This window comes from Hetaerina americana, unplaced genomic scaffold (assembly GCF_022747635.1).
Source record: "Hetaerina americana unplaced genomic scaffold, ioHetAmer1.1.p SCAF_9, whole genome shotgun sequence".
In the NCBI taxonomy this organism is placed as follows: Eukaryota; Metazoa; Arthropoda; class Insecta; order Odonata; family Calopterygidae; genus Hetaerina; species Hetaerina americana.
The window spans coordinates 78951239-78966436 of record NW_027287538.1 but is presented as its reverse complement, the minus strand read 5'-3'; the positions used below and the strand labels follow the sequence as shown (position 1 = coordinate 78966436).

General features: G+C 35.6%; 2 protein-coding genes across 3 annotated transcripts in view; one reads left to right on the top strand and one right to left on the bottom strand.

Moving 5' to 3' along the window:
• Positions 1-1568: 1568 nt before the first annotated feature.
• LOC139698809 (alpha-ketoglutarate-dependent dioxygenase alkB homolog 7, mitochondrial) lies at positions 1569-5098 on the bottom strand. The gene is made up of 4 exons (XM_071597728.1): positions 4486-5098; positions 4230-4403; positions 1802-1926; positions 1569-1721 (listed from the first exon to the last, which is right to left on the bottom strand). The coding sequence occupies exons 1-4, from the start codon at positions 4786-4788 to the stop codon at positions 1598-1600; spliced, it is 726 nt and encodes a 241-aa protein (XP_071453829.1). The 5' UTR covers positions 4789-5098; the 3' UTR covers positions 1569-1597.
• A 53-nt stretch (positions 5099-5151) lies between these two features.
• The window catches only part of mRRF2 (mitochondrial ribosome recycling factor 2), a 45751-nt gene continuing 35704 nt past the window's right edge, over positions 5152-15198 (top strand). For both annotated transcript variants that reach the window (XM_071597796.1, XM_071597795.1), the window contains exons 1-5: positions 5152-5506; positions 5590-5703; positions 5809-5961; positions 10518-10761; positions 14755-14974. In XM_071597796.1, the coding sequence (XP_071453897.1) occupies positions 5359-5506; positions 5590-5703; positions 5809-5961; positions 10518-10761; positions 14755-14974 (879 nt within the window). In that variant the 5' untranslated portion in view covers positions 5152-5358. The remainder of the gene's footprint in view (positions 5507-5589; positions 5704-5808; positions 5962-10517; positions 10762-14754; positions 14975-15198) is intronic.

The window sequence follows — 15198 nt, the reverse complement described above, 5'->3', positions numbered from 1 at the left end:
TAATAATAATACCAAGAAATGACTTCTATCTTCACACCAGTAATAATACACAGATGCTGATATAATGATTAGTGGAAAACACACAGAAGAAAATGTATAAATTCTGAAGCAGTCATTATAAGCAAAAGACCTAGGCAAACTTAACAAATTTTAATGAAAGGGAGTTATAAGTTATGTTGTTATAAGGAAGCATTATATCAAAATATCTCAATTTGAAATTATTGAAAATATAATTCAAAAATTTTACATAAAACAATGTATTGTTAAAACATAATTTAGAGAGAGAATTACAATTGAAGTAAAAAATATCTCATGGAGACGAAATATTTAGCATATATATGCGCAGAACAGGACTGCTGATCCTAATGAATTATACACCTACTCTGATGCAAACTGGGGTGAAAACTAAGAAGATCAGAAGAATTTAAGAGGGATAGTGAAATTTTACAGTGGTAATCCAGTTGCCTGGTCTTCAAAGAAGCAGAGCATATTGGCCTCATCAATAGCTGAGGCGGGACGCAAGGAGAGAATTGATCTTGCTAAATGAAGTAGCTGATGACTTAAACAAGAAGCTGAAAACTGTGTAGAATATGGACTACGAATGTGCAATCAATCAATTGATTTGAAAATAGCAACATTAGAAGACATAATGGCATAAGAAACAATATTATTTAGGACCTAGCAGCTTAGTAAATAATTCAAATTAATTAATTAAAAAGAAAAGAAAAAAACCTGACATTTTTCCTAAGGTTTTAAGCAAAGATAGCAAAGATAAATTTAGCAACTTTAGAGATGAGATAATAATAAATGTTTGCTTATGTATTGTAAGGTAATCAAAAACAATTTTGCAAAAAGGGGGACTACACACAAGACATTGAAAAGTGTTAGAAATGTACCACAATAAGTATTTATTATCATTGACGAAGATAGATTATGTAAATTCCAAGAAACTGCGGGAGATGCTGCAATAACAACTTTCAATGGAGTCATCCACTAAGTGTGCATTATGCACAATGCAACAATTTCGGAATGGAAAAATGATTCACCTTGACCGGAATCCCTAAACTTTCAGAGTGTAAGATGATGCCTTGATAGCTTAACTGGCTAAAGCACTCGGCTGGACATTAGGGGTTCCGGGTTCGAATCCAAGTCAAGGTGAATGATCTTTACACTCTGAAAATGTTGCATTGATGACATACTGATAAACTTGGTTCAGAATTAAGGCTTCTCCAAAGGTCTTGACTGTTTTCACTTCAAAGAATCAATGCCTATAGCGTGAATGTACACCTTTTTCAAGATGGCTTGCTTAAAACAGATAGACAACTTTTTTCTATGAGGAAAACGTAAAAACTTATTCAACATTTCCTGAGCTTGACTTCCTGTATTCTACCATGAAAGGACTGCTTCATTTAAAGCACTGTGTAAATTGATATTCTGTGTAGAAGTGGAGTACTCATTTTACTTGAAAGTTTTAACCATACCCAGAATATGAAATAATTATACTTCATTTAAAGCGTTTTGACAGAGAGTGAGGTTTTCCAAATAATACAAGGGAAAAATCATATTGCTTCTGGATGAAAAACTAATTTATTACACTCTATTTCAATGGTGCATTTCTACATATGATGGAAAGTCTTCTACCTCGTTCAACTCTATCATTTTTGAAAATGGACCTCTCCTTGTCTAGTAACTCGTGAGTAAAGTCATATCGTGCAGTCCCCCTGTAAACACACAAAATCCAAGTTACCATTAGTCACTAGAGTATTGATGACATATTCTTGCCATTAATTATTTTACTCACGTCATAATATACAATGACCTTCGTTGAAGCAACACATCAACATATTTCGATTTTTCATTTTCATGAACCAGTCTCATTATGGATGAGGACAACAGGCTAAGTCCAGCAATGATATCACCACAAAACTAAATAAGAGAAATAAAAATATCTCAATCCAAGATCCACCCAAGCCAACCCTGATTATTATACAACCAATGAGATCAATAAAATAGTATTGATTGGAGAACAGGCAGTTGGGACCTTCCCACACTTCGGAAATAAATCTCTTAAAAAAAGGCTTGGGAAGGTTAAAACTAATTTTTAAACATGCTACTTACCCCTACTTTATTGTGTAAAATACACATAAGTGCCACAATTTCAAGAAAATTTAACATCCAAATTTAAGCAAATGAAGTTAGAATTAACTTGAAGTTACTAGGAAGTAGCTTAATTTTTTAAAAGAAAACAATATATATTTCAACCAGCTTCTTTTAAAATTAATCTTGCATTTGAACAATTAAGTCATGATAGAATTTTAGCCAATGATCTGATGACCTACACCAGAACATAAAACTCAGTTTTGAAGGCCACATTGAATGTATCAAACATCACCATTAAATAGATTTGAATGCTGCCATCAAGTTTGTTACAATGAGTTGTTAACTGCAACCTCTCAATTTGCAACTCTTAGTTAATCGAGTCATTTAAAATGACTGGGGGTAGCAGAGAAGCTGCATTAGGAACAGCAGTGATAATATTTTGAGCTTCCCCTAAGTAATATTCCATTTATCATACTTTTACATAAAGTATCAACTCAGAAATTATTACTTTTTTACATTCCTGCAAACAATTATAGGTTTTTTTGAGGGAACATGTTGCCATATGCTCCGGGAAATTGTTCCAAATTTTAGGTTTAAAATTATTGTAACATGCTCCATTATCATCAACCAGTGTGTCACTGAATTGTGGTCATGTGGTTACTAGCAAGCAGTCATTACTTTAGCAACAATCAGAAATGTTTTTTCTTGATTATGCATAGCGAGGTGAAGAGGGAACTGAAATCAAATAATGCAATGGGGGTAGAAAACATTCCCTTGTAACTACTTGAAGGTTTCACAGAATGTGAAAGGAAGAGCTTTTACCAATTAATTTATAGTATTTATGAGGGAGGAATTTGGCAGGAATATTTAATCAAATCAGTATTACTTCCCAATCCAAAAAAGGAAAGACAGCCACATGTTAAAACTCTAGGACAATAAGTTTGATTAAGCACACTGCTGAAGTGGTTCTCAGGATCATCAATGAGAAGATGGACAGAATGGCCAATAATTACTCAGGAGATGATCAGTTTCGGTACAGGAAGAGGAAGGGCACATGTAATATCATTGCGGTAATTAGGTCATCAATAGAGAGGGACATAGAAAGCAATCAGACGTTTTTGCCTGTTTAGTAGATTTCAAAAAGGCATTTGATTGAGTGAATTGGGGAAAACTAATGAATATAATGCAAAAAATGGGAATAGATTGGATGGATAGGAAGCTAATCTGCAACCTGTACATGTCTTGGACTGGACATGTACATGTCTTGGACTGACTTCTATCTTCACACCACTAATGATACACAGATGCTGATATAATGATTAGTGGAAAACACATAGAAGAAACTGCGAGTGGGGAACGGAGAGTCCGGTTGGGTAGTGTTAGGAAGAGGTGTAAGGCCGGGATGTCTATTACCACCGGTGCTGTTCAACGTATCTGTGGAGGAAATGATCAAAGAGGCATGGGAAGAACTGGAGGTAGGAATGAAAGTTGGTGAGGAATTCATAAAATCAGTTAGGTTTGATGATGACCAAGCTCCAGTTTGCCAGTCAGCCAAGGATTTCAAGCATTGCTGAGTGGATTGGAGATTCAGTGCAATAGGTATGGGATGAGAATAAATGTAAACAAAACCAAGTTTAAGCCCAATGCTACTACTTACAAGGTCTAGAATTTTTGTCGTGAACCGAATTTCATGCATGCACCATGTGTTTAGAAGTGCACAGATATTTACTTTTACATCCATATTGCATAGCTATTGATAAATAGATAAAAATGCATTTGAATGTTTTAAAAACAGATTGTGAGTAATTTAATGTTTAAGACATGCATTGGGAAAACACATAAAAATTATGAGTGGTGTAAAGTTGATTATAGTTCGATTCTTATATATAAAAGATTTGAAGAGTTCATGATAAATATGATAGGAATCAAACAGCATCCATAGTCCCAACCCTGGAGTACTGCCAAGGTACCCAAATTGACAATCATTTAAGGTTTTGAAGCATGATTATGTTCAACTATAAGCATTACAATGGAGTGAGTTGAAATGATAAATAATTGATTGATTATAATACCAGTTGCCTAATGCAATGGTTGACTAATATTATTTTCCAAACATAAGCCACCTTTACCCTGACACTGTCAATATGAGGTTTAATAAAACCTTTCTCAGCAAGATCCAATACATGGACTAGTGGTATATGAGAAGTCTCGGATGGGAAGGCAATCTTCCTAACTCGATCAATTATTTTCATATTATTGGGATTCCAATTTAACCTTTCCGTTTCTCGATACCCATGGATGGCCTAAAATGACGATTAAATGGATTCAGAATATGTAAACACAAAGGAAAGGACAACCGGCCACAAATACTTTTTCTATGCTCACATCGTCCCAATGATCGAATTCGTAATGCATTTTCTTCAACACTGGTGTTAATTCTTCCATTAATGATTTTTCTTCTCCATCTGTGACGAAATTATTTACGACTAATAGATCACGAGAGAACTGTAACCTCGACTCTTTGTCAAAACCATCGCTGAAACTGAGGTATTTGTGCCACTGATCATTTTGAATTAGGACTGCGTATTTTGATTCCGCACTAGAAATATTTCTTCGACAGCAGATTCTGCATGAGCTACTCAAACTCTTAGACAAGGAAATAGCACGTAAAATCATAACTGATACCATGTTGACATCAATGTTTTCCGATGGCAAAAATCTATGGCGAAGGTATTGTATACTTTCAATAAAAACACTCAAGTTTGCCTGAATATAAAATGTTCACATCTTGACAGAAAAAATTATCTCTAACCAAGGGACTGAAAATTGATCAAGGAACTGGGCAATTGATTCAGTACTGTATCAAGACTGTTTCCAACGGAGTAGGATAAAATAAAAGAGATATCACCAGGACAGATACTGTCCCTGCTACAGACATTTACCCCGTTTAACGATATTAACCATATAATTGACCAGGATGATTATCCCTTCATCTCAATTTTTCTTAGCATAAAATAACAAGTGAAGTACAAAATTGAAGAAGAAAACAACTTTGGATAACACATGATTATCCAATGTATCCGTTTCATATTTATATGAATACAATGAGATGATGTTGCCATTATTCTTATTGAGCACTATGTTATTTAAATTATGCCTAGGAATTCGTCAGTACTTCTCCGAGTATTGTATGCTTTTGTAAGTTGATACTATCCTAAACTGCATAAATAGTGCCGGGTTAGGGGTATACCATTCACGATGATTAAGAATGCATTATTAATTTTGCGAAAGCCTTTGAGACAATGCGTGAGAAGTGGTCAACATAAAGCATTACGTTTTCAAGAACGATCACCAGCTAAAGTGAAAAAAATTAGAAACATCGGTATTCTGGCTCACATCGATGCAGGTAAGAATATAATGGAATATTTCAACAACACGCAAAGAAATAAGTACTGTTATATGTAACTTCAAAATATTAAAAACAAACAGGGAAGACAACTACAACGGAAAGAATGTTGTATTATTCTGGATTAATAGATAGCATGGGTGAAGTACATCATGGCAATACAGTGACAGATTACATGGAACAAGAGAGGAATAGAGGTATAGTGATATGTTTTCAGATGTACCGAGTTGCATTTCCAATTTATTTTTAATTGTTTTGCGGTACTAATTTATTATGTTTTATTGCATAACCTTTTATGAAAGGAATAACCATTACATCTGCCGCAATTACATTCAAATGGAAGGGGAATCGTTTTAATTTGGTGGATACACCTGGTCATATTGATTTTACCATGGAAGTGGAGCAAACACTCCAAGTGTTGGATGGGGCAATTGTTATTTTGGATTCCTCAGCAGGTAATACAAGTCTTATGTTCAGATATGTAACGTTAATTTTTAGTTTTATGATAATTTTATTTCCTCGGAAGATCAAAATACATTAGCACCATACAAGGCTCCCTGACTTTAGGTCACGGAAAGATCTTATAATATTAATATGAACAGTTCAATGTACCAGAATTATTAGTTTAGGACAATTCAGTGGCTTATTAACCATGAAGGCTTCAATGGGAAAATACATTATAAAAATGTAATTTTTAATAGAGCCCTAAAGATATATTCTTAGAATTTAAAAGATCAACAGAGACTCCGTTATACAAACATATGCCTATCTATTGATATTCCAAGTTCATCGTGTGCTAACAAACATGCAATACAAGTAATTGTTAGTATTCGTGAAATGTGATAGATCAACAGCACTAATTCAAATTCTACTTATGTTAGCATTTTCATATGACACAAGAGATACCATGTGAACACTAGGCAGAGAGAAGACTTTACTGAGCAGAATATTGGTTTAGAAGGCCATATTGAAAGGCTATAATTCTGACTATTATTTCTTAACTTAAATGTTTTTATTTAAGTCGTGGGGAGGCTCTCAAAACCTATAGCCGTTCACCACTTTGGAATAAATTCGCCATGATGAACTTTTGTGAAGGCGTCTATATGTGTAGTATATCTTACATTTGAGATGTATTTTGCTGTGCAAACTGGTTGTTCCCCAAACATACTGGAACAAATATTAATCACAAAATAGCTTTTTGTCGAACTGTCAAAAATTGTAAACTGATAATTTGAGTTTTGTTTACATATCTCAAATGAATCTTGGTTTGCCATTGATTGATTTTATCCATAATTTGATTGCTGCTATTTTTTACGGGAAATTATTTTCATGGAGCATTTCACAGAGTGATGCCCGATACCATTCATTTTAATCTTGGAAAGATTGGAATCTGTCTGTATACAATTGATATCAATTCATTATATAGCAACCTGCAAGCCACGTAGGGTGTGACGGAGGGGCTGATTACTTGCCAGATTTCCTTTGACCCAAAATACTTTGCCTCCATAGCATGGTCGGACAACACTACTAATATCCCTTATCATTTGTAGGAAAAATGGCATCTTAAACCAATCTATTCAACAGATAATCTCTCTAATTTTATTTACATGGTCTCTCGTACAGTAGTGTGATGGGGCTAATAACACATTTTCAACTGTGGTAAGGATGCTATTACAGGTTACTCTTTATCTGTATTTTGCAAATTGTATGAAATAGCCTTTTGGGTATTCTATGCTGAAACTGCGTATAAAACATCATTATTATGGGAAATGTAGATGGAATGTAATTACTTTTGAAATTGAAGAAAATGTACTCAAAATACAGTGGAAGCCTGGTAGAATGCATGATTTGCTAGGCACACTTTACTTGCACAAAGAGACTCTCGGGCAGAATGTTAGAATTCCCAGGAAGAGAATTTATTAGTGAATAAGGCAGGGAAAGAAAGTGTGCAATGACAGGGCAGTATGAAAGAAATTATTGAGGCAGAATCAGTTTTTCTGGGGCAACTTAAAATTTGATTTTGCTGACTCTGAAAGCAAATAAGATTGAAGAGTATATATGTGTCTGATAGAAGTAGAAGTGACAATTAGCATGGTTGTTGAATGAAACTAAAGAGTCTGTCCATGCCAAAACAACTCTGATAATTTAAAAATCAAACCAACTCAGATACATGAAATTTGCTGTGATCATACTCCTTATTAAGTATAAAGGGGATGCATAGGGATTTCTTTTGACCTGTGAAGAAATCATTCCAAATTTCAATGTAATAGCTCATCCTGAAATGTCTTAGGAGTTGTGTGACAGATATTCAGCTAATAAACAGTGCTAGTCTTGCTGGGTATGTCGATGACTCCCGAATTGTTGACAGTAAAAAGTAATAATAATAATAAAGTTATGCTAGCACAGAGGAATATTAGGATGGTGTAGTATATATCATAAATGACTTTCTGCATTCAAATTATATATGGTGCAAGTTTGAAGAAATCAATGTCTTTTTAAATTGAAAGAGGCCATGGGTTAAATTCTTCTCCCAATCATCCATTTCTAATAAGCATTGGAAATGTGCATTGCGTCCAGTCCTCAGGCGGTCGTTCAAAAGAAATTGTTTTTTTTGGTGAGTGCCGGTCATGCACCCAGCCCATAAGAAGCACCAGTGCATAAGATGCTCCCTGATTTTTCAGGTTAGCATTTACCCAAAATACTTGAATCAGAAAGAAAAGAATTAAAATATTCTTATGTTAACTCTTAATGTGAAGAAAATTAATTTTTTTACTTTAAAAAATAGGGAGCTACACATGTACGAGGTCTGTCCAATAAATATGCAAACTGAGGCCACAAAAACTTTATTTTGCAAAATTTAGTCTGCATCGATTTTGTTCCCTGTTCAAAGTACTCTCCATTCGGAGGCTTATTGCATCTTCTTCCATTCCACTGTTTAAAGCACCCTTGGAAGTTGTCGGCAGTTAGGCTTTATAGTGTCCTCTTCGTTTCTTACTTTATTGTGTTCTTATCTTCCCAGTGATGTCCCCTCATCACATTTTTGTATTTTGGGGGAATAGGAATAAGTCGCAGGGGGCGAGATCCGGCGAATGAGGAGGATGATAGAGCATGGTGATTGAATTTGTTGCCCGAGATTGCCGAACAATCAATGCTGAATGTGCGCTGCGCGTTGTCATGGTGAAGGAAGGATCCGTCCATGGCCTTGAGTCAAATTTGGTCGCACACAACGCACGAGATCTCTCAAACGCTCGAGAACTGTGAGGTAGAACTCAGCATATACTATGGGGGTAAAAAGAAACTTAACATTTCCACCAAAATGATTTAATGTTTCACATATTATTAAATAAATGAATGTGAAATATTAAATCCTTTCGGTGGAAATGTTAAGTTTCTTTTTACCCTCATAATGAAGGAATTCCACAAAGTTAAACCTGAAACTGTTATGTTCAGCATTTACTGTTAGCCCTTCAGGAATAAATTCATAATGAACAACACCTTCGACATCAAAGGAAACCAGAAGCACTGACTTTGATTTCCGATTGGCTTTTTTTTTGATTTATTGGTTTGACTTTATCCACTTGAAAATGGATGTTTTTTTCATTGCATTATCACCGTAAACAGCTGTCAACATTTCAGTAATTTCTTGATAACTTTTACCGCACTCCACCAAAAACTTGATTCTGATTTGTTGCTCCATGATTTCATCAATTTCCATTTTCGACAAACAGTAAAAACAAGGAGAATGGATAATTGGCAGCATACGCACAGCTTGATGATCCGCCAAGCACAGATTGGGTCTCAGGCAACTAGCGCCGCTAGTGGGCGGGTCATGGCCGCCAGGTTGCACCAGTTCGTGTATTTATTGGGCAGACCTTGTGTCAACTTTTATTCATCGTAGAATCCTGGAAATTTGTCATTGCTGGGCCAAATTTCAGCTACCTTGTTTCTATGTTCTGAAGCATAATTCTCAAATTCAAATTTAAATGCAATACTGTATGGCAACCTTCTCTCTTAAGTTGCTAAGAGGTTATTATCATTTTAAATTTATATGTGATGCTTAGTTTCTCTGATTATTTTATTAATACCAAAATCTGTATTAAAAACAACTATTTTCTATGCCTTCACAACACTACAACTACCCAAGGTTGAATGCCCGTAGACTCCGAGTTTGATGGGAGTGAGATACAGTGTTGTGTACATATGTATATATTAGCAGAGGAGCAACATATCCATTTGTCCAATGTGTAGTAAGTTTCACGGCAGTACCACATGTGAGCTGAAACCAACCGCGCTACTTGGTATAAATTCATGACTTATTTGGGAATTTTTTTAGGAAGTACTTTCAACGGAATATTAAAACTGTGTTGGTTGCTTGCTACTGACTCAAAACAGTGATTTTTTTGGCAATTGCAATAAAGTCGATCATTTTCTATGCCTGATGAAGGAAAAAATACATAATATCGTAAATATTTTTCCGTGCAAAGCAGCCTTTGCTTATATGTAGGTCTAAGTGAAGGACCCGTCCATCCCAAGCCCTTATGACGCAGGCTGATTTTAGAGCACCATTTGGAGTTAAAAAGTGCATCTTTTGGGTTGGAGAATACAATAATTCATTTTCAATTTCATATTTATCAATCCCCTCACTAATTTGTTGGCACATGAAAAAAACTACGTGGATATTACGATGACATATTCCTTACCACTTCCGAACCATTAACTGAAGATGAGCATGTATGAGCATTGAATGAGAATTACTAATTTGTTTCATGAATAAATTTTATTCCTTTATGATGTTGAATCCCCTTGCTCTCAAGCCTTGATGTACTCTCAGCATGAATTAATGAGATTCACGAACATAATTGAAGAGAAATTAAAAGTTCTTAGCTTTGATGTAACTGACATTTTTTTGAAGGAAATTGAATTGGAAATTCAGGCTATCTTCTAGCATCTATCCTTTTTCAAATTATTTCTGGATGCATTTTCATAGGTGAAGTCGTTGCTTGCTTTTCAGGAGTGGAAGCTCAGACGTCAACTGTGTGGAGGCAAGCGGACAACTATAGCATCCCTCGTATCATCTTCCTGAACAAAATGGATCGAAAGGATGCAGATTTGGACTTTTGCATGAGATCCATCCAGTCGAAACTTAAAGGAGTCGTTCCCTTCTTGGTGCAGCTGCCCGTGAGAGACAAAGCAGACAATCTCATTGGCCTTGTCGATCTGATAACTATGGAAAAACTTATATGGGACAAGAAAAGGTATTTGTGAGCTTGTAATGGCTGATTAATTACTAGCATTTGACATAGTTATGATTTTAATCAGATAATTAATTTTATTAATCTTTTCAACAATATAACAAGTTGTTAAGTTTCAATTTGGCAATGTTTGGAAAATGTATGCATCAGTGATATTTTGTGGATTGACGAAAATTTGATGGGAGTAAAATATGGTGGATACTAAGGTGTTGAGTTACTTTGTGGAGTTGCTTAAGCTATTTCTCTCCATGAAGCATTTGAAGTTGTCTCATATATAGTTCACTCTCTATGTATTGTCTTTTGTACGTACCTTCCTCGTTCAGGGCAATACTTACAGACAGCCCGTCGACAGAGATAATTGAATACTAGAATTAGATCAGCAAATCTAAGGTTTTTTTATCCCAACACAATGATTTTGGCATTATAATCGGTGGAGATTTCACTGTCCCATCTATCAACTAGAGCACACATAGTTTTAAAACGGGCGGTAAAGAGAAAGATATCTGCGAATTGCTATTGAATTCTTTTACATTGAACTCATTGAATCAATTTGTAACTTCACCAACTAGGGGTGATAATAGTATTGATTTGTTAGCAACGAATATTCCCAAAAAAGTCTTAACTATAGAAACTGTAAAAGGAATTAGTGACCACTGGGCAGTAAATGCTAAGTTTTCGCTTCATGGGATCCAAAATAAGAAGCCTAAAAGGAAAATCTACTTGTTTAAAGAAGGGGACTACAATAGCCTAAATTGCATGCTACAGAATCAATTTGCTAATTTTAAGAAATATATTAATCACGGAAATACTGAGGATATGTGGAATCACTTCCATGAGATCACAGGCTCAATAGTCAACAACTTCATTCACAGTAAATTTATGAAAGGTAACACGGAACCCAGATGGTACAACGCGGATGTTAGAAGGGCATTACGACGTCAAAGGCTATATCAAGCCAAGATGAAAAATATTAGGGATGATATCTCTAGCGACAAAAAGAATGAGATATCCAGGGTAAATGCCAAGAATGAATTTAAGAAAGGGTTAAGTGAATTCAAACGGAAAAGGTGTGCAAAAATTTTTAAAGAGAATCCAAAAGCATTTTGGTCATTCGTTGGAGAAGTTCAGGGAAATAAGTTGACTTCACTTAAAAATTATAAAATGCGAAAGAGAGACCAACAGTTTGGAAAAGGCTAACTTATTAAATTCCTTTTTTCAAAGCTTATTCACCAACATCTCACAGAGTACCTCCGATAGCTTACCAAACTGATGCCCAAAAATTGAAATCTCATACATGGAATAGAATGTTTGCTGAAAAATATCAAGCCTAATAAATCCTCCGGGTCCAATAAAATACCCACTTGTATATTTAATGATATAGCTTCAGCGATTGCACCATGTCTAGAAATATTTTAGAAGTTGCTGGTAGATCACAAGGTTCCAGGAGGTTGGAGAACGGCTAATGTAACCAATATTTAAAAACTGAGACAAGGAAGAACAGACCTATTACATACCTATTTCCCTCACATCCATTTCGTGTAAGGTCCAAGATGCAACATATAGTTGCTAGTTTGATCATGAGACACCTCAACAATTAAAAGTTATTAATGAAAAATCAGCACAATTTCCAAAAAGGTAGATCATGTGAGATACAACTTGCACTTTGTGTTCATGATATTCTTATTTTAAGAGTGAGCAATGTTCCTGTCGATGCCATTTTTCCAGATTTTAAGAAATTCTTTGACAAAGTACCTCATAGTAAACTACTCGCACAGCTAGAAGCATGTGGCATCGATGGAAATATCCAGGGTTGGATTAAAGACACTTTGAATGTTCAGGTTCAAAGAGTAGTGATAGATGGAGTTAGCTCAAATGCAGTAGAAGTTACTTCAGGTGTTTTCCATGGAAGTGTTATCTGACCTGTTTTATTCCTACTTCATGTTAACAATATTGACTCCGCAGTCAGTTGCAAGATACATTTATTTACTGATGTTGGAGTGGTTTAGCGTGATATCCGTGATCCTGAGGACACAGCAGCCTTGTCAGTTGACCTTAATGCTATACAATGCTGGTGCAGCACTTGGCAATTAGAATTAAACTTAAAAAAGTACAGAGTCATCAATTTTTGGAAAAAGAGCAATTCTCACCTTAGCGCCTACTGCATTAGGAACACTGAAATGGAATGTGTTGACTCAATTAAATACCTAGGCATTATCTTCACTCGCGATCTCTCCTGGGTGAATACATATGGGGAATATGTGTACCAGCTAAAAAAAATTATGATTTAATCGAATATTACTTGTTAATGTGATGAAAAAGTCAAATAGAAATGTATCTGTCATTGGTTAGGTCTCATTTAGTGTATGCTACAAGTATATGGGATCCTCACAAAGTTGATTTATGCCGAATTGGGTTGTGTGAAGCGTAGAGGAGCTAGATTTGTAAAACATTTTCATGAATAACTTAGCAGCTGAGCAAAAATAATAGAGCAGCTAGGATGGGAATCTCTCATGGAGCGAAGGTTAAATTGCAGAATATATCTCTTGCAGGTATTGGAAGGAGGTCTCTTGTAGTGATGTTTAATATGTATTATTACCCCCATCGTACGATGGTAGAAGAGATCATGCTAGTAAAATTTGGTAGATTAATTGTAGGACAGATAGATTTAAGATTTCATTTTATCCACAAATGATAGGGGATCATAATAAGATTGTTCGACCGAGGTAGGGTCATGTTCTGGTAAAATTACGAGAGTAATCCCTGAAGTACCCGACCCAACAAAGAAAACACAAATATTTTGGAAAAAATGTATTTATTTTTCAACATAATCTCCTTTCAGCTCTATACATTTTTCCCAGCGATGTTCAATAAGTTCGATGCCCTTTTTATATTAAGAACTGTCTTGCTCCTCCAAATAGCCATTAACGGCCGACATCACTTCTTCACGGTTGGAAAATCTTTGACCACCGAGCCATTTTTTCAAGTATGCGGACAAAAAGTAATCCGAGGAGGTAAATCTGGCAAATGAGGTAGCAATTCAAACATAAATTCATGAATTTTGACCATTGCAATAACGGACTTGTGAGCTGCTGCATTGTCTTGAAAAAGCAACAAGTTCTTCTTAGCCAAATGCGGGCGCTTTTGCTTGGTTTCTTCGCTCAAACTTTGCAGTAATATTCGTCGTTGATAGTTTTTCCTTTTTCAAGATACTCAATGAAAATTATCCCATGCGCATTCCAAAAAACTGACGTCATGACCTTGCCTGAAGATGAAACAGTCTTCTCCTTCTTTGGAGGCGGTTCTCCCTTTCGAATCCATTGTTTTGATTGTTCTTTTGTCTTGGATGTAAAGTAATGGATACATGTTTCATCCATGGTTATGAAACGGCACAAAAATTCTGCTATTTTGCTGTGAAACTGTGCTAAACACTCAATTGAAACATCTTCATGACACTGGTTTTGCTCGAGTGTGAGCAAACGCGGCTCCCATCTTGCACACAGCTTTCTCATTTCCAAATTTTCAGATAATCTGCAATGTGCCGTACTTTTTGAAATGCCTACAATGTCTGCTAGCTCGCATACTTTCAGTCGACAATCATCCAGTATCACTTTGTGGATTATCTTCACCGTTTCTGGAGTAGTCACCTCATTTGGTTGACCAATGCGATGCTCGTCTTGACAGCTCATACGGCCTCGTTTAAACTCTGCTACTCAATATTTTACTATTGTAAATGAAGGAGCAGACTCACCCAGAGTAGAATCCATCCTTAAGGCATTAAGTGGAACTAGCAAAGTCTCAATTTTTCATTCGGTAGTCTCTGTTTGTAGCCTTTGTGCTGGTGTCTATGCTTTTAGTGGGAATGCTGGTTGCAGTGCAGTCAATGAATTTTAATGCCATTTGCTATGTTCCTCATAAATATTCTGGAAATAAGCTGTTGAAAAATTTTTTATTTCAAATAATTTTGTATGTTGATTGCCATGTTTTTTGTGTTTGCAGTGATGCAGGCAGTCAAGGGAAGGAATATTCCAGGCAACTGCTCTGTGTAAAAGAGGATGGGCTATTGTGGGAGATAGCAATGGATGCCCGCTGCTCATTGGTGGAGAAGCTTGCCGATTTTGATGATTTACTGGCTGAGAAAATCATTTCTGATGAAAGCCTGGAGTCAATTCCTCCAGAAGCACTTCTCTCCACCTTGAACAGTGCAACAGTTTCTCTGGTAAATAAGGAAATACGAGGTCTGTTCAAAAAGTATTGCGAATTTTGAATTTTCACGGGTTTTGTACATTTGATTATCAATTTTTTTGTGGCATTATGTTGGTACTTATGCTGAAAAGTTCTGCCATTTTAAATGTTCAGTTAATTTAATAGCTATTTCGCTTGGACGTGTTTTGGCTTGTCATAGATTTTTGCCTGTTCCAAAAAATGGATCAAAGAATCTGT

Bases quoted from the DNA above. Each gene is read 5' to 3' on its own strand.
- LOC139698809 (XM_071597728.1), bottom strand. From the start codon at position 4,788: ATGGTATCAGTTATGATTTTACGTGCTATTTCCTTGTCTAAGAGTTTG. The intron at 4,404-4,485 runs GTGAGCATAGAA...TCGTCATTTTAG, and splicing joins AATTCGATCATTGGGACGAT to GCCATCCATGGGTATCGAGA. The intron at 1,927-4,229 runs GTAAAGGTGGCT...TCTCTTATTTAG, and splicing joins CTCATATTGACAGTGTCAGG to TTTTGTGGTGATATCATTGC.